At 35.9% G+C, this 19,797-nt stretch overlaps 1 protein-coding gene across 1 annotated transcript in view; it reads right to left on the reverse strand.

The window, feature by feature from the left end:
- Positions 1 to 1,385: 1,385 nt before the first annotated feature.
- The window catches only part of PGGT1B (protein geranylgeranyltransferase type I subunit beta), a 55,657-nt gene continuing 37,245 nt past the window's right edge, over positions 1,386 to 19,797 (reverse strand). The window contains exons 6-9 of the mRNA XM_061429933.1: positions 17,147 to 17,192; positions 12,018 to 12,202; positions 6,761 to 6,869; positions 1,386 to 3,685 (exon numbers count right to left, since the gene is read on the reverse strand). Of these exons, the coding sequence (XP_061285917.1) occupies positions 3,504 to 3,685; positions 6,761 to 6,869; positions 12,018 to 12,202; positions 17,147 to 17,192 (522 nt within the window). The 3' untranslated portion in view covers positions 1,386 to 3,503. The remainder of the gene's footprint in view (positions 3,686 to 6,760; positions 6,870 to 12,017; positions 12,203 to 17,146; positions 17,193 to 19,797) is intronic.

The following is a 19,797-nucleotide window of genomic DNA, read 5'->3' on the forward strand; positions in this document are numbered from 1 at the left end:
GAGTTTTCCTGTACTCTTACGGGGGAGCGGTGCCCTAGGACGCCTCTTCTTTGTTCTCTGGCCCTGTAAGCTCCTGTTTCACTTCCACAAAGTGATCACCCATGTCCACGTACCGTGTCTATGTATGCTGACCTTTCTTTCTATGTATCTGGCCTCTCTCTTCCCTTGGTCCTGTGGTACCTATCTGGGCCACTTTGGATTCTAACTTGAGCAGGGCTTTGTCTCATTAGGTTTAAGATGCAAACAGGCCAGGGCCCAGGCTGCTCCCGCACAACGATCAGACCACACTATAGTGATCTAACACTTAGGTGCACGTGGGGACCTGTGCGACCCCTTCCAGTTCCAGCTTTTGCTCTGACTGGCCCGCCGCACTTTCTAGTGAGAAAACTGTGGGCAGTGTGATAGCTCTGTTCTCAAGGCCAACAGAAACCAGCTGCCTGCCTTTCACTTCCTCCCACACAGATGCTGAAACTACGCTGGTCAGTGGGTTGTCCAACACTGTATTTTGAAGTTCACAGGGACACCCTGTCACCTGGTTTTGTAGAATGGGGTCTGTGGTGATCCTAGTTACTCTAGGGTCGAATGGGAAGACTCAGAAACTACACTGCTGCCATCATCTTCCTAGAGTTTAAATTCTGTGGGATCTCTATTATAGAAAAGAGAGGTTTTAAAAACAATTTGAAGATGGTTATAACAGAAATTATAATAGGAGTTCACTGTATTCAGGTAGTATGCTAAGTACTTAATATGTATTATCTCATCTGACCTTCTGGAGAAGGAAATGGCAACCCACTCCAGTATTCTTGCCTGGAGAATCCCCTGGACAGAGGAGCCTGGCAGGCTACAGTCCAGGAGGGTCACAGAGTTGGACACGACTGAAGCGACTTAGCAATGCATGCATGTGACCTTCAGAAAACCTTGTGAGATCCCTCACCTCACTTTATCAGGGGGAAGTTAGGGTCCAGTATGACACTGGTGAACTGGCAGATGTGGGACTTAAACCTCAGTCATCTGACTCCAGAGTACCTCTTTACGATAATGACACTGAAATATTATCAGACCCAACAAACCACAGTTTCAAACGATGTACCCCGTTGGAAAAAATTTCTATTTGAGTTTAAATATTTATAAATGATTATTTAAAGATCTAATTAAAATGTACACATAGGTCAAGTCTAAAAGCACTTGTAGATGATAAATAGGTTGAATCGTGTTGTAACGACCTGATCAACCTTGTTTTCATGCAGATGTCCAAAACAAGGATTCTCCTACCACAGTTTAAAAAAATACCATACTGGAGGTGGGGAAAGAGCATAGGGAACAGATTGAGACTTCACAATCCCCCTTCTCGTTCTATTACCACTGCTAAAGATCAAGTATACATATGAAACAGTGCTTATAATTTATTTTATTCATACTTTCCTGTAAGTAACTATTTAGAAAAAGTTCGGAATAGCTTCTCCACAATTCACAATGGCCTGGTGGTTTTTTTGGTCAATATGCTGTTGTGGAATTGAACATTCACTGGCCAACAGTTTCTTAAGAATGCCTCTCAAGAGCATGCTAATTAGAATCGCACTGACATATGTAATCTTATGCTATTAAATTACACAAGGAGTTAGAAAATATTTAGCAGTTTTATGAAATATTTTGACCTTGGAATTCTACATCTTACGAATACAGATACTAACTTTTTTACACTTTCAACCACTAATGGCAATTCAGAATAAAAAAAATCGGGGGCTTTTCATATAGTTCTAAAGCTATTACATATATGTCATTTTAACTCCTGATGTCTAAGAAATGTCTTAGTTTGAGATGCAGGTATCTTAATTTGTCAGGATTTAAACCAGTGCAAACTGGAAAAATTCATGGAAGGATGACACCTGTTGTCAGGTTTATTTTTCCCCCACCATCAGTTCTCTGATTTTATTTCTATTAAAAAAAAGAGTTGACTTTGGCAAATTGAGGTTTAAACTAAGCATGCGAATAATAAATGAATCATTTTGTCATGTATATACTAGGTTTCCCCTGGGATCATTATTTAAGGGTACTTTTTTTTCACCACTAAAAAATAAAAATTTAGATATTACAATACCTAAACAGTGATACCAGTAATTTAGTTTTCATCCTGATACTTGTAAACCTAAAAATCCAACATTTATTTTCACCAAGATTTTAACTTAAACCTAGTCCCTCTGGTGAAGTGATTTCCTTCTCCGTTTCAGAACTACTCTCGTAACTTTGTCACTGAGCAAACGGTGATGGGTGTGATTCACTGATAAACTGATTACTAATAAAGGGAAGTTTTTACACCACTCCTTATACAATTCAGGTAGGTCACAAAATGAAGAAAACAGAACAATGAAAAGCAAACCCCAGTCCTTAACCTCTAAGGGATACATTACCTTCCCACTTACCTGAAAATATTACAAAAATATGAATGACTGTGTATGGAGCTATACCATTAAGTTTAATTGAGAGGTGTTATTTTTTTTTCACTTAAATGTTTACTTATTTAACTTCAAAAAATTAGAAAATCATCACTTTGAAATCAGAAAAGCTAAAACACTGGGAGCAAGAACAACAAAAAACCAAATGGCTAAAAATAACTCAGTTATAAAAATACAGTTTAAAATTTATCTCAGAAAAAGAAACAAAACCACTAAATGTTTTTCCCTCTAGGTAAGACGGCTTTCCCTGGAGAAAGGAGAAAAAAAAAAAATGACTAATGATTCGAGATTAAAAGCAAACGTAACTGTTATTTACCCCAACAACATCTAAAATAGATGACCCACACAGCACGAAACTTTCCCATTCACAATCGCACACAGTTAAATTACTTTCTCCTCAGCTACATAAGAGTCTTTGTATAACAATCTCCCTTTAGGAAATTACTGTGTTAGTTAAGCCTATTCATTCTTGCTATGAAGTTAATTTCATTTATATAGGCCACAAAAGTTTAATTGGCACATTTTACTTAAAAATAACACAAAATAAGTCATTCTTCTTTTAAAAATTATGGGATCATCTGTTTTCAAAGAATAACCCCAGATACTTAATTCATTAAAGCAATGTTCCACCATAAGCACTCAAGCTTTTTAAATGATCACTAAGTGCTCACCCGAAGATTACCACTGCTATGTGAACTTCTTTTGAAGATTCGTGTCCATTTTATAATATGATACAATTCTGTACTCAAGTTTTTTTTTTTTTAAGATAACCTACATACATACAGTTAATTTGCCTCAAAGAACTTAGAAATACAGTATAAACATTTAAGAACCACGACGAAGTCCACTGTGGTTCAAACTTCAACAAAGATTTTCTTGAAACCTAGTACAAAGGTTACTGGCTCAAGACCATATCCCAAAGTGACATCGGCACAAGATTCGATTGTAAGACTACCTCTTAAAAAAAGAGCACATGTGGTTATCCATGGCTTTTAACCTTGAGCTACAGTTAGGCTACAAACCCTCCCCGCCGCCCCCGGCTAAAGTTAGTCATGTGGAGATGTGCACATTCTCTGAGCACTGTTTAGAGTCCTTGGTTTTCCAGCTCTGATGGAGATCTCGAAGGCGCTCAGAAGTCCGTGTGCTTACGTTCAGGGCAGGATGAACCTTACAAATGCCGCTTTCGTCCATTAGTGACAGGCCACAAATTCCAAAGTATGCATGCAAAGCATCTGAAAATAAGACATTTTTTCATCACAACAGGCATTATTATTTGTACAAAATATTTAGCTACTTATCAGCCTATCACTACATTAAAAATAAATTTAGAAAAATACTAGTGTTGAAATATTTGCTTTCTCAGAGTCTCAAACCTCAAATTTTTAAAAACTAGATGATCAAAATCAGATGATATTCAAGAAAATATCGCTAACAAGGAAAACAGTTCCTAGCTTAAGAAGTGAGTCCACCAACATCTTCTGTGACTGAAGAATAAACAAGAAGAGTACTAGCAAAGACTCCTCACTTTAATGGGTTTTCTCTTTTGCTGACAACAGAATATGGAAACAAAGATGTTTCTATTATAAAAGGAACTTTTCTTCTTAAAAATGAAAATAAATAAACCTCGGAATCTAAGTAGCACTGCATTCCCTGCTAAGTTTTAACTCTGACAACTCCTAAACCACACAATGCCAACTCTGTGTTAAATGAAAGAAGGCTGAGCAAAATAACTCTTTCTGGAATGCTGTACTATATTTAATTTTCCTATTTGAAGTAATGTCAGTCACTCTAAAAATATCCAACCTGAAAGTAAAAACAAACTCAGACATTCTGTTTGGTTGTAATAATGTGACTGTTCACACCAGAACGATTCTGCACTGACCTCACGACAGTTTCCCATCTTTCGGGGGCAGTAACTTTCTTCCATTAAATGACCACTGAAATCACATGGCTGTTGCCTGCATGGCAGCCTTATATGGAGTCGTAAAAGTGCTCAGAGTTCTGCCGTTATGGGAACACTTACAAAAAATAGATTTTGTACTAGTCAAAATATTTTTCTATTTTTGAGTTGGTTATTATTTATAGCTTCATGGGCTATTAAGGTTCAAAACATCTTACCAAGTCAAAGTGTATCAAAAGAATGAAAGAGAAAGGTTGACTTAAATAAATATCATTTAGTTTTCACAACAGGAATGACAGACAGTTGTACTTATTCAGTGTTATTTGTGAAAAAGTTATTTCACCAGTTAGGCCCATGTTAATCCCCTTTTATGTTTTTTCAGAGAATGCTTACGACTTCTTCTAGCTCACTTTCCTCTAATTTTCACACCAAAAAAAAAAAAATTTGATTTTTCCTATTTTATTTTTCTTGCAGTTATGTTAAATTACAAAAGGCACAAAGCAACATTAAATTTTATTGTCTAGAAATGAGAAAACTTTTCTAGGAAAAAAATGCAACAGAAAATACACTCATAATAATGTAAAATAGGATCTTACACGTACCAGGTAATGTAAAATTTTTATTCCTCAAAAGGATTTTTTATAAAAGCTAATGAAATAGAAGTTAAACATTTCAAACCTTAAAAATAAATAATAATCTCATCTGTAGGTGGTGATGTATTCGAGCACTTTAGATATAGAAATATACATTTTCTTCATAGTAAAACTTAATTCCTTTAATAAATTTTTCCTGTTACTGTATATAAAATCTCTTTGTGTCAAAAGATTGATTTATTAGAACCAAGCATAAGCTAATTTTAAAAAATCCTATTAAAATAATTTTTATAACAGCTCTGGAAACAAATCTTTTCCACATAAATTCAATTTATCATACAACGATTTCTATGCTCTGTAATGTATAGAATCGGAAGACACTGCAACATTTCAATAAAGAATATCACAACCAAGCATTTACACAAATATTAAACTTAGCAATTGACCTCTCTACAAAAAAGCTCCAAGAATTTTCTTTTAAAAAAGCTATTGTAAAAAATCAAAATGTATCTCAATATGTTTACATAAGAAATGCTTTTCAAGAATGTCATTTCCCTATTCTCATTATTTGTTAAAAATAGTACCATGTACTGGTTGAAAACAATGGAATTGATACCAAAACAACTGTTTTCTTGAGGGACTTTTAAAACATATTTACAGCTATGGGTTACAGATGCCAAAATTTCTAAATATTCCCAGATGGTGCTAGTAGTAAAGAATCCACCTGCCAATGCAGGAGATGCAAGAGACATGGGTTTGATCCCTGGCTTGAGACAATCCCCTGGAGTAGGAAATGGCAACCCACTCCAGTATTCTTGCCTGGAAAATCCCATGGACAGAGAAGCCTGGTGGGCTACACAGTCCATGGGGTCACAAAAAGTTGGATGTGACTGAGCAACTAACACTTTCTAACACTTAGAAATAAAAAGCATTGCACTTTTTTTTTTTTAAGAAGCATATTTTGCATGAAAAAAACAAGTAAATATGGATATAAGGAAATATTCTTGCTTTCTTCAGGTACAAAAATATGATTCCATGAGCCCTTTATTTGAATTTCAATTCAGGTACATATTCTGACTGTAACAGTTCTATGACAAGAGATGAGGTAAAGAGGTTCTAGGCTAACAATAAAAACCATGATATTATTGCAATGTTGCAAAAGCAATCATTTCTTGAATCTAGTTTCATGTATTTATAGCTAATACTTTGTCATTCTGCTTATCAAAAGTATCAGAGTTCTGACTTATTTTTAACAAACTCTTGAATTGAGATTATGGAGGCTGTAAATATATCATTTACTGGAGGTGAAACCTAAGAGGGAGGAGGAAGTAGCTTGGAGAATGACTTCTGAAAAGAGTAAGAATTAGTTCTCTTTTGGATTTAAGAGTAATTTATTCTACACATAGCTCAAGTGACAGCTAATACTCCTAAAGATTTTGGATGAACCAAATTATTCTATAAAAACCTGGGACCATTTGAACCAAATTATTCTATAAAAACCTGGGACCATTTGAACTGGGACCATTCAGACCACCTGTCTTATTGTCTGCAATAACATAATACATTGCTAAGTGAAATATTTGGGAAAAAAGTCAAACTATACCAGTATCTTGATAATCAAACCCTTCCTTTATACCGTGAATATCCTAAATCTACTGTAAACTGAAACAATTTACCTTCTTAAAAACCTTATTTAAAGTTAAGTTTATAACTGTGGCTATATTTTCTATCACATACCCTTTCTGACAAACGCTTAAAGATTATTCAATAAATAAAACAAAGGTTGCTCTGGATTTACACAAAAAATAAACTACCTGGATGACTATCCGGCCACTTGGCAAATCCCCCAACAAGGCGATCTTGAGTTGATAAGATGTAATTTCTATTTTTCTCAAAGTTAGTATACTGGAAAATTTTCAGAAGCTGAAACGACAGTAACAAATATAAATTTATTGACATAAAACTTTCATATCAACCTGTGGCTCAATTTTCAGATATATATAATTTTAAAATGCTTTTCTCTAGTTAAGGCTCTCAAAGCAAGCCTAAGGGATTTGAACATTTAAAATTATCAACCACATTAACTTTTTAAAAATCATCTACTCTCATTTTCGTGACCCATTCACTATTTCTTTGTTTTGAAACAGATCCAAATGACTTCTCTGCAACATATTCAAAACACAACTTGCCAGTGTGTTCAACTTCACCAGTTATTTTTACAAGGGCAATTTTATTTACCCATATTCTAACTCTTATAATAGATTTCTGAACTGTTATGAACTATAGTAATGATAAGTAAAAATATTTCAAAAAAAAGGACAACAAAAATTATTAACCACACGCTAAAGACAATTTTGAGAATAGTAAAAAATTAAAGCTCTTTAATTAAGAAAGATAAAAGGTGAGACAAATACAATTTTAGCATAAAAGATTAAGTAGCTTAAAGATTCAGGACATGTATTGTTCTTTTCCCAAGATCCTATTAAATAGAAAAAACAAAGGATAAATCAAATTGTGAAGAGAACAGGGTCAGGGGATGGTGGAAAGCTCAAGTGTCACAAAGCAGCTGAAGGTGTGCTAATAATATGAATCAGAGAGCCACAGAAAGTATTAAAGACTAACAAAGCAGCATCATGTCTCAAAAAGCAAAATAAAACCAATTAGAAAGTTACGGTACTAATAAGAAGCAAACTTATTCATTCATTTTTATTTAACTAATAGAATATAAGCAGAGACTCTTTAGACTCCTGATACTAGAAATGCTTTCTAGTATCAAGTGGCACATGGGTCATTACATAGAGAAGAAACTATAATCGTACTTGGTTAAGCAATAAAGAATATTTACACAATTCTAGTAAGTGATTATTAGTTTTCAAATTTTAAAATCAACCTATAGGCAAAGCATAAAATATTTGATCATTGTTACTGAGCAAAATATGAATGTTACCTAACTTGACGTTGTACAAAAAAGGCAAACTGACAGATTTAGAAGGAAGAGGAAGAGAAAAGGTTCAGAACTTAAAAAAAAAAAAACAAAAAACCCAGTAACAATTTGCTGGAAAAAAGGGAGACCAAATTTTCATTTTTCACAACTGGGAATCAAAGATAATGTCTAAATGAGTCAAGTCAAGCAATCAGCATGTTTAAAGTTATTTAAAGTTATCTATAAGAATTAAAAATTTTAAAAGTTGCCTCTAGAAAGTTGTCAAAGGCCACCAAAATCATACAAAGAGACTCAAGAACGAACTTGAAGGGGCTTGTACTGGTCAGAGATGGGACAATCTGAGCATTAACAAGAACAATGTAATGGACTAAAACAGATAAAACATTAAAATCTATGGGTTCACAATGGCACTCAAAGGGTAAAAAAGAAAAAAGACCCTAAAATCCAATTATTTTATTGGAAAACTGTAGAGGATGCTAGAGAACCAACTCAATGGATGGAATGAACATTATTAAAGTTAAATAATCATCTGTCTTTCTCTGTACAACCACATCTTAAGTTAAAGTGAACTTCTTTACAAAAGGATACTAGTTAGTAAATTTACAGGGAATGGTAGAATATCACCATTTAACAACCCCCAATGACATAATGGATTTAAGAAATGATCGTCAATAGCTGCTAAAACCATTCTGTAAGAAGATGATAAAGCTTTTACACACCAGCAACAAACAATCCAAAAGGAAACTAAGAAAGCAATTCTACTTATAATGGCTTCTAAAAGAAGCCACTAAATACTTGAGAATACATTTATCCAAGAAGGTAAAAGCTTTGTACGCAAAATACTATAAAACACTGGTGAACGAGATTAAAGATCTAAATAAATGGAAAAGCATCCATCATCATGGATAGGAAGACACTGTTAAGATGTCAACACTACCCAAGCAATCTGTAAATTCAATGCAATCTCCATACAAATGTGAACAGCCTTTTTCCTAAGAAATGGGAAAGCCAATCCTAAAATTCGTGTGAAATTGCAAAAACAATCTTTAAAAAGGAAAATGTTGAGGACTCATACTGCTTGATAACGATACTTACAATGCTACAATAATTAAAATAGTAAGGACCAATGCTTACTATGGAGAGCACAGAAATAAACTCTCACATACAACATCAGATGACTTTCAACAAAGGTGCCAAGACCACTTAACGGGTAAAGAACTGTCTTTACAATAAATAGTACTAGGAAAGCTGGATATCCACATGTAAAAAGATGAAGCTGAAGTCCTTGATTTACACCATTACAAAAATTAACTCAAAGTGGATCAAAGACCTAAACTTAAGAGTTAAAACTAAAAACTGCTGTAATAAAACACTGGGGAAAATCTTCATAATATTGGATTTGCAATGATTTCATGGAACAACAACCAAAAGCCCCAGCAACAAAAGAAAAAACAGATAAATCAGACATTTCTCCAAAGAAGATATACAGATGGTCAATAAGCACATCAAAAGATGCTTGATATCACTCATTGTTCAGTTCAGTTCAGTTGCTCAGTCGTGTCCGACTCTTTGCGACCCCATGGACTGCAGCATGCCAGGCTTCCCTGCCCTTCACCATCTCCCAGAACTTGCTCAAATTCATGTCCATACCCATCAGGATGGCTATTATAAAAAAATGGAAGAAACAAGCATTGGTGAAGATGTGGAGAAACTGGAGCCCTTATACATCACCAGGGGGGATGTAAAATGGTGCAGCCTTTGTGAAAAACAGTTTGTTGGTGCCTCAAAAGGTTGAACACATAACTACCATATAATCCAGCAATTCCACTCCTAGTTAATTACCTGGAAAAAATGAAAGCAGGGACTTGAACAGATATTTTATACCAATGCTCATAACCACCTTATTCATAATAGCCAAAAGGTGGAACCGATCCAAGTGTCCACCAGCAGATGAACAGATAAACATAATGTGGTATATACCTACAGTAGAGTATTACTCAATCATAAAAAGGAATAAAATTGTGATATATATGACAATATTGATGGATCTTGAGAAATATAAGCCAGACACAGGACACATATTACATAATTCTACTTATATGATGGACCTAGAATAAGCAAATTCAGAGAGACAGGAAGCAGGAAAGAGGTTACCAGGGGCTGGAGGAATGGGAGAAAGGGTGCTATTGTTTAATGAGCAGAGTTTATGTTTAGGGTGATGGAAATGTTTGGGGTATAGATAATGGTAATGATTATACAACACTGATCCATACACTTACAAACAGTTAAACTGATAAATATTACATTACATATATTTTACCACCATAAAAAAAGGTGAAGAAAAACAGGTTGATGGGGAATTTTATAATGGATAAATCAGCTTTGACAACTCTGGAGCCCTTAGATCAAAAAGCAGAGACAACCAGAGACTGATTATATTATATTCCTCTTGATGTGATGCAATAGGAAATATACATCATCCTGATTTAATATTTAATGATAATAAGGAGTTATGGCTGAATTTTTAGAAGACAGAATATTACATCTCCATTCTTTAAAAAGCTATCTTTGTTTAATGACTGTACTGAAGAATTTCCAGATAAAGTAAAAAGGGGTTATCTAGGAATTGCTTTAAAATAATACAGTGAGGAGGAAAGTGAGCAGCTGTATGAATGAATGAAGGCTGGCTTTGAGATGAGAACTGTTGAAATTGGCTACTGAACATATTAAGTGTTCATTATACAGCATTTTCTCTTTTCACTATGTTTGAAATTTTCCATAATTAAAAAAATTAAAATGGTGCACCAGATAAATGGTACTAGAAGTGAGGAGAATAGAAAAAACATTCTATTTTCTTTATTTACTTCAACCACATGTATAAATTTTAAGAGAAAAAAATTAACATGTTATATAGATGATGAATATACTTTTGTTAGATTCCAGAATATCAGGCCTAGGTGATACTTGCAATTTTAGGATATAGAAAACTTGTGGGTACTCAATGGCTAATAATCTTATGGATTTACACAAATCAAAAGGTAGCAGAGATGGGGAAAATGTATGATCATATAAATGAATACATTTCAGAAGGCTTACACAAATAAATGAAAAAAAACAGAAAACTTTAAATGGTTTTTAAAGGAATTACCCGTGGTTTGGTATTTTTCCATAAATCCTTTACTGGTATGTTCAGACATGTTCCACCTAGGTGGACTACTGGTAAGTTTCAGTTACAAGCTTTTTATAGCACTACACCTAGTTTCTTACATAGGTTCTGGACACTAGAGTCCTATAAGAATAAAAATTTTTAAGTAGTAGAACAGGTAACTGAATTCTGTGGAAAAACCATACAGAAACTGCCGGGAGCCGGCGAGAGACATTCCACTCGTGAACAAAGGTCATGAGGAAGGAGGCTCGGCATACGCAAAGGCGGGATAGAGCCTCAGGAGTCCCCCTGGATAAATAAATCACCTAAACCATTTGTATACGATAAATTTGCAGGAAAGAAACCCTGGTTTTTGATAAGGATCAAAGACTGCTGACTCTGCATCCCCTATTATCCTCTATGTGTAACTTAGGGTATAAAAGTCCCTGTTGAAAATAAAGCTACGGGCCTTGCTCACCAATGCTTGGTCTCCCCATGTCATTTTTCCCCTCAATTTCCAGCTGAGTCTCCATCTGGAGCGCGGATATCCTCTGCAACCATTTATTTGCCTGGGCTTCTAAGACCCACTTGAGAAGGTGTCTAAGGTGGGGCACCTTCCACTATTCAAGAGGGCGCCTGCGGCCTCCGTGGTCAGAACTAACCTGGTGTCATGGGTTATATTGATTTTCCGTGTAAACCAAGCTACTCAGCTTCTTTTCTCCACTGAATTTTCCTACTGAGCTATCCTCATTCTATTACTCTTTATATCTTTGATAAATATGTAAATAGTCGCCGACACCGCCTCCCCTTCGAATACCCTGGATCAGCCGGGGCTGGACCTCCGCAAGAAACCAGCTTTGCCAGGAAAACCTTTTTGGCTTTAACCTAACAATATTTAATGAACACTAAAAGACCAAACCCTTTAAGCACAGTTTTTTATTAACAAAGAGTAAAAGTTTCTCATTTTTATTATTTCTCTTACCTTTAGAGTTGCTCCCACCCAAAAAGAGTAACAGGTGTCAACAGGCTTATTAGGCCTTCCATGATAACCGTTCTGTTGTCTCATTATGCACCACCTTTTTATCCGGTTCAGTTCTTTTTCTGAAAAAACTTCTTCTAGTTTACCCATCAGGCACAGTGATGCAATGCCACAAAAAGTTGATCCTCCTGTTAATTAAAACCACACAGTACTTTAAACTTATTAGATGTCTATGAAATGATTGAAGAAAAAAAAAAAAGGTTAAGTAATTCTAGAAAGCAGTGAAAGAAAGGTAAAATTAAAAGAAATATAATTTTACTTTTATATTACTATTTTATTTACTTAAATCTCACTATTTAAAATAACCACTAGGCACTGAGGTCTTCAATATGCACTTAATGAAACAGAAAAAAGTTTAAAATAATTTAAAAGTATAAGAATGATTTTTTTAAATGAAAAACATAAGATTTATAAAGTAGTTCAAAATTTTATGGCTAATGGGAGGGCTGAAACTAAAGTCTAGGACTACTGTTTCCTGTCTACCACTCTTAAACACCTGAGTCTGATTTTAATTCCCTTAAAAATGACAGTGTACTGTTTATAACTAAGGTCCCATCTGCCTAAGCTACAGGCTAATTTTTACATATAACATAAACTAGAGGCTTATATGCAGTCAGCTTCAGAAATTTAAGGAAGAAAAAGTGAAAGTGAAAGTCGCTCAGTCCTGTTCGACTCTGCAACCCCATGGACTATATATAGTTCATGAAATTCTCCAGGCCAGAATACCAGAGTGGGTAGCCTTTCCCTTCTCCAGGGGATCTTCCCAACCCAGGGATCAAACCCAGGTCTCCCACATTGCAGGTGGATTTTCTTTAGCAAAAGTTATCTTAAGGAAGAAAAGTTCCTTAAACAAAGGAATAGGAAAGGGAAAGAGTATATGTGTGTTGGGGATGGAGAAGAAAACTATCTGGAAGTAGATGCACAATACATATCGATGCTCACTATGCTAGATTGAAAAATGCCCCACCCCACCCCACCTGCCACCACTGCCCAGTGATACCCAGGTCCTAATCCCTGGAACATGGGCATGTTTTCTTATATGGCAAAATGGACTATGAAAACGTGATGGAAGTTAAGGATTTGAGATGGGGAGATTATCCTGGGTGGGAGACACCCTAAATGCAACCTCAAGTGTCCCTGTAAGAGAGGGACAGAGAGAGACTAAACTACAATCAAAAAGGAGGCAATGGAAGCAGAGACTCAAGTGATGTGACGGCAAACCAAAGAACGTCAGCAGTCCCCAGAAGCTGAAAGAGGCAAAGGGACAGACCTCCTGGAACCTCCAGAAAGAACCCACCCTGCTGACATCTTGATCTGAAGCCCTGTAAGATGCAGTTCAGGACTTCTGGCCTCTGGAGCTATGAGAACAAATTTGCATTGTCTTACACCCCTAAGTTTATTAAAATGTTATAGCATCAAAGGAACCAATACAGTCACAAAGGTAACTACTTTCCTCAGGAAATGAAAAGTCAGTATTTTTCCACATAGGAAAAAACAAACAAAAAAATTCCACCACTTTCCATTGGCACTATCTGTTGTCAACTCCAAACAATCTGAAAATACTCCATATTTCCAATTTATTACAACTTCAATTACAGATTTTTATTAGTTCTAGCTCTTTAAATAGATTGTTCCTAATATGCCTCATTTTGCAATTCTCCTTTTGGTGTTACAAATCTTGGTTATATTCTCTGGCAAAGGAAAAGTGAGCATTCGCTCTAGGAAATGTAAGGCAGCTATCACACTAAAATGGTCACTGTCAAAAAATAAAAACAAACAAATAAATAAAGGGTCACTGTAAGAACTATTTAGTCTTCAGATTTTTTTTCCCAATGGAAAAAAAAAAGAGGAAGATCTATGTTAGCAATAAGTATATTAAAACAAAAGTAAAACAAATATATCATAACCTTTTAGATTAATTTCTATTCAGCAACTATCAATCTTATTCCTCCTTCAATGACCTACTAGTTTCAATTTCTCTTTTATGAAGCTGCCCATGACTTCAAGTATTATAGATCATTAAATATAAAGCCTCTAACAAAAAGTACATAATTTTTAAAACTAACTGCACCAAGAAATAAAGAGGTATTTAATTGCTACTCTCCAAAATAATTGTTGGAATTTTTTAAAGCAAGCCAGAACAATTCAAAATAAAAATACTCTTTACTTTGCCCAAACAACCAGATTTTGAAAATAACAACTTCTGAAGTAAGCTTATACTCTGAAGAGCCAAACAGTTATTACAAAGTCTATGCTTTAAGCTAAAACTCACTTATCAACATTTATTCCTAAGAGGTTCCTATCTAAACAATTCTAAAAAACCAGTTCTTAAAATGTGGATTAAAAGTAGCATGGTAGAAGAGTGTAAGAGGCAGACATAAAAACAGCAAAAGACAGGTAACATTCTGACAGCGTAGTATATTAAAAAACATTACTAACAGAGCAGGCACGAGAACTCAACTACAATATGCTTTTAAGGCTAAATATTAATAGGATTAGGTCAATGATTTCTACAAGCATCAAAAAACTTCGAGAACATCCCATCATTATATTAAATTACAATTTAAGAACTGCTTCTCATAATAATGATCCAAATTCTAATCTTTGTTCATTATGCCTCAGTTGAAGAAGGTTATGTAAATAAATGACCTTCTTTATCGAAGGCAGTAAGAGAATATTAAGGCACATACAAGTAAGAGGAAGGTTTCCAGATAGAGAATGGGATATGTATATATGGTTGGTTTCCAATTCTAAAAATGAGCTGTGTTTGTCGTTAGTTTGCAATTTTAAATAGGGGGCTTATCCAAAAATATCATTTGAGCCAATACCTGGAGGATGTGAAGATTGGGTGGCAATAGCAACTGTGTCACTGGTCATCAGCACTTAGTAAGTGGAATACACTTACAGCTGCACAAAGAGGAAATCTGGCACCTGTAAGAATGTCTGAGAAGATGGGGTCTGAGCTCACTATTGTAAAGAATGTTAGTGGGCACCCTGGGTGAGGAGATACTGAGCAGTGCAGGAGACTTGTGGAACAGACACCAGAAAATGAGACTATGTTCTCTGGGATGTGAAGGAGAGCTGCTGCTAAGTCGCTTTAGTCGTGTCTGACTCTGTGCGACCCCATAGATGGAGCCCACCAGGCTCCCCCGTCTCTGGGATTCTCCAGGCAAGAACACTGGAGTGGGTTGCCATTTCCCAGGGCCGCTCAAATCTGATACTTGCTGATGGAAAGAAAGGAGAACAAACATGACGACTTCACAGACTGCCCGAACTGCAGTGCTCGTTTTTAGAAAGAGGTCTCTCTTGCCAGTGCAGACAGGGATAAGACAAAGAAGGGAGACTATACCAAAGCCTTCCAGAACAGTACTTCTCAGCCTGTCTAACCTCACAGCACACAAGAACATTAAAACATCTGACATTTGTAGGACACTCAGTGGTGCCAAGGAGCTCTAGACACCCAGGTCTTGGCTGCCCCAAAAGCTGAGTGAGCAAGGAGCAAGTGAGCAATAGCTTGGCAGGCCTATAACCCTTTTGCAGCGTATCCTGTACCTTGGCACCCTGAGAAGGAAGCCCTCCCCTCTACAGCTTTAGTCCTGAAACCTACCAACCCAAAAAGAGAGGTAAAAAGAATATGTAAGCTTTTCGGCATGAACCACAGTCCATCAATGATGGTCTTGTTGGGTAAGAGCCTACTTGAGTCAAATGGACTCAAAATCACTACTTGTGTGACTCAGCAAGACTTTTTTTTTTCCCCCATCAGAGAGTATCAGCTTTGAGCAGCCCTCTCTGCTTCACATCCTAGAGAACGTAATACCATTTTCTGCTGTCTGTTCCACAAGTCTCCTGCACTGCTAAGTATCTCTCAGCCAGGGTGCTACTAACATCCTTTAGTAGAGAGCTCAGACCCCGTCTCCTCAGACATTTTTACAGATGCCAGATTTCCTCTCTGTGCAACTGTGAGCATATTCCTCCTTACCAAGGGGTGATGACCAGTGACACGATCGCTATTGCCACCCCAGTCTCATAGAGACTCAGGCACACACAAGAATTAAGATGTCCTCATTACAGGATGGCTTCAGAGGAAAATCCCAGACAGTGTTCTCTCCACACGCTCTACGAACACCACTGAAGGAGGGCGTGAGAGCATGAGAGAGGAGGAGTGACCGCAGAGGCCGGGCCCTAGGGGAAGCACAAGCATTACGTTCAAAAAACTTTCATACCTGTCCTGCGGTTTACAAACCAGTTTCCCTCATATCTCTAACAAAGAAAGAAGAACGCCTCTGAGCGACTCAGTGAGGAGCCTAAGCTGCACAGCGAGTGTTAGGGCTGAGACCTGAATACGAATGTGTTCCGTCCACTCCCTCGTGCTAGCAGGGGGATGGACACGCCAAGGGAGCACAAAAACACGGCTGTCAGAAAGAGGAAATACAGGGTTCATTCAGAAAGCCTCCCTGATCTCTCTTTTTTTTTTTAAGGAGCATGGAAGTATATTTTCTTCTACATGAAAATTTTCCACGTGAAGAGTTCAGGCTATTGATACGCTGACAGACTGACTATTGCTCACTCTTCTGGTTCTCCCAAAATTGAGGGAAAATGTGAGAGAGACTTGTATTAGTGTGTGTAGTGAACATATGCCATACACAAAAATGTTTTATCACTATGACTTAGTACAATTACATTAAAGAAGGTAAAAAAATTTTTTTCTTCACAAATTCATTGATTCATGTTCATTATTCTGTATCTAGCTTTTTAGTATTACACCAAAAAAGAAAACTTGCTCTTTTCTAACAATTTCTTAAATCCTCCCAAGATGCTTTCATGCAGCTAACAGCTGAAAAGATTACTAGAAAATACTGTTTGAACATTCTGGTCTGAATAATCTCTGAATGATTACTGACCTAGAAGAGGCTCAAGTTGGCACAACAGTGTCAACAGGGAGAAGTAGGAAAGAAGATAATCAGGCTGCATCAAGAGTTGAGACAAACTTCTGAGGTCCTACATGTTGAAGATACCATGATGTTATTTAAAGACAAAAGAAACCACACATCCACTTATTTAAGATGCCTTACCATGAGATTCAAGTCCTGCTCCCTGTGCCAACCCATTGTCATAGGACTGAAAAAGAAAAACATATTCAGTTAATACTGAAATAATAATAAATAAATATGGTGTCATGATGCAATTTTTCTTCTTGATATAATTTTATCTCTCCCTTTTATCTTTCAAAATATGTATTTTTTCCCACAATAAAATACATCTAGGCATTTTCAAATACCTGATCTTGTCTTATTCACCAAGCTGAATCAGTAAATGTATACACTAGGCACATTCTGAGAATAGATTGTTCAAAGATGGCACTTTACATATTTAATCTTCACCCAATAAAAAGCCTCAACCTTTATTCCTCTCCCACTTGCAAGAGGTATGATTTTAAGGAAAACGTAAGGATTTCATACTCATATATATAACATTATAAATATAAAACAAATCTGTTTTGAGGCTTGTGGTTAGCTGAGGATAATGGTGTCCTACCTAAAATTTGAATTTCCCCACATATCCCACAAAATCAAAACAGGATAAGAATAATACAACTAAGCAATTATCCTTCAATTAAAAATAAATAAGTATTTTTTAAAAAAGAATAATACAACTACATAGAACTTAAACTCTATCAAAGCTAGAAGACATGCTGAAGCTTCAAATTATCTGTCTACAGAAAAAGAAACATCAAATCTCACACTCCTGATACACTTTTGCAGAGAGTAAGGGCAATTCATGAAAAATCGTGAGGAAGAGAGAGGAGGGGGGCTGTCTAAGATTACCTAAAATTACTGTCTCAAAAGGAAAGGCCTCCTTAAGTGTGAAATTATAGGAAATCCTTGTTTTGCACTCTTCCAATATACACTAATTCCAATAACACAGTATGCCTCACATTTCAGTAATAACAGTATAGTAACTATGAGCAACTGCAAGAAGTGCAAACTTGCTGCTAGTTCCTCAGTCCACAAACGACTACATAAATAACAGATGTGTATCATGAGCTATGAACATTCACATCACCTTTTTCATAGTCTGTCTGTAACTGGTCACTGCACGTTATTCAGCACAGCAACGTATGTGGTTGTGCTGTTTCTTTGTATTTTAATGAATAACCAACGTGATGTTTGCAAAAAGCCAAAACCAAGGAAGAGACTGGCCACCAAAGATAAAAGTGCAGTAAAGAAATGAAAAGCAGTAGCACTGAAAGTGAAACTGAGATCAAACAGAGTAATAGAAGAGATAGTTATCATGATAGTGATGGCTGTTTGAGACTAGATATGAAGTCAGAAAAATTAAGGGAAGGTGAAATATCTACATGAATGAAGAAAGTGGCTATCATGAAAAGGAAGAAGATGTTCTAGAGAAGTGATGTTGGCAAAAACTTCACATAAAAGGAATTCTCAGGTATTTCACAACAATGACAATGCAAAGGACAAAATGATGGAAGTTGATACAAACTTAGAAAAGAGTATAATCATTTACCAAGACAGAAAAGATGCCTGTTCCATACTGTAAGTTATATAATGAGAAGACAAAGAATGCTGTTCAAACTACTCCTTATGAATTTTCTAAACTTTTTCAATATTGCTAATGTTTTAAATTACAGTGTACTAACAAATATTGGTTTACCATTAAAATTTCTCTATACATTTATAACTGACAGTAACATTAATAGTTTTAAATGTTCTGGCAAAAAATTTATAAAAGTCACAGAACAAGTGTCATTTTTTCCACTGGTGATTAAGATCATTTTGTATGGTTTCAGCCAGCACAACCATCATTACAGTCTGGGGCTACCAGTTAAAGCAAGGATGCCTATAGTGAGCACTGACCACAGGAAAGGGACTGAGGAGGGCATGCAAGTCAAGGTGGCAGCGTTCAAAGGGCATAACTCTGGTGAAGACAGAAGAAGAAGAAAAAGGAAGAAAGAAGGGCCCTTTGAAGATCAGATAATAAAGGAAAACTCCAAGGAGCAAACTTTAAAAACCCAGGAAACAAAAAAGAACTCTCTCCTAGCAGAAAATCATAGAACTCACTACCCTTCCCCAATCACTAACTACACAAACAAAAACACAATCTAAATTTAAAAAATCATACTTTGTTTCTCTGCACTGAAAAGATGGCACTCTTACTAAACTAGGAATTCTTGTAAGAAAAAACAAATCCACTAATGACTAAACATAAAAAGACAGATCTACAAAAGGAACTCTGAGTCTCTGAGATGGAAACACGGCGATCAGGATGAAAATATCTCCATATAGGAAAATCTGCCTTCACCTCCAAAGTATGGTGAAAGCAAAAGAAAACTGCAGTAAAGCACCCCAAACTCAATTGTATACCCTCAAATAGCACTTGGGAAGTGAAAAGAGATTTAAAGTTAAAAAATGAAAAGGATAAACAGTAGGAAGAAATAAAGAAAATTAAATGATTTCAGGAAAAGACACTAAGGAGCATGTAAGAAAGGCTGAAAACAACCAACAGAATAAAAATGAGATAAAGAAGTAAGTAAAAGGAGTTGAAGAGAAAGTGGTTGAAACGAAAGATGAGCAAACAAAGAAAATTACACAAAATTGCAATATCTAAAGGAAAAGGAAAAACAATGGACTACAAGTAGGGGTCAGCAATCTGGAGCCTGCAGGCTAAATCTGGCCTGAGGCTGGTTTTCTGTAGCCCTGAAGTT

This window comes from Bos javanicus, chromosome 10, assembly GCF_032452875.1.
Source record: "Bos javanicus breed banteng chromosome 10, ARS-OSU_banteng_1.0, whole genome shotgun sequence".
Classification (NCBI taxonomy): domain Eukaryota; kingdom Metazoa; phylum Chordata; class Mammalia; order Artiodactyla; family Bovidae; genus Bos; species Bos javanicus.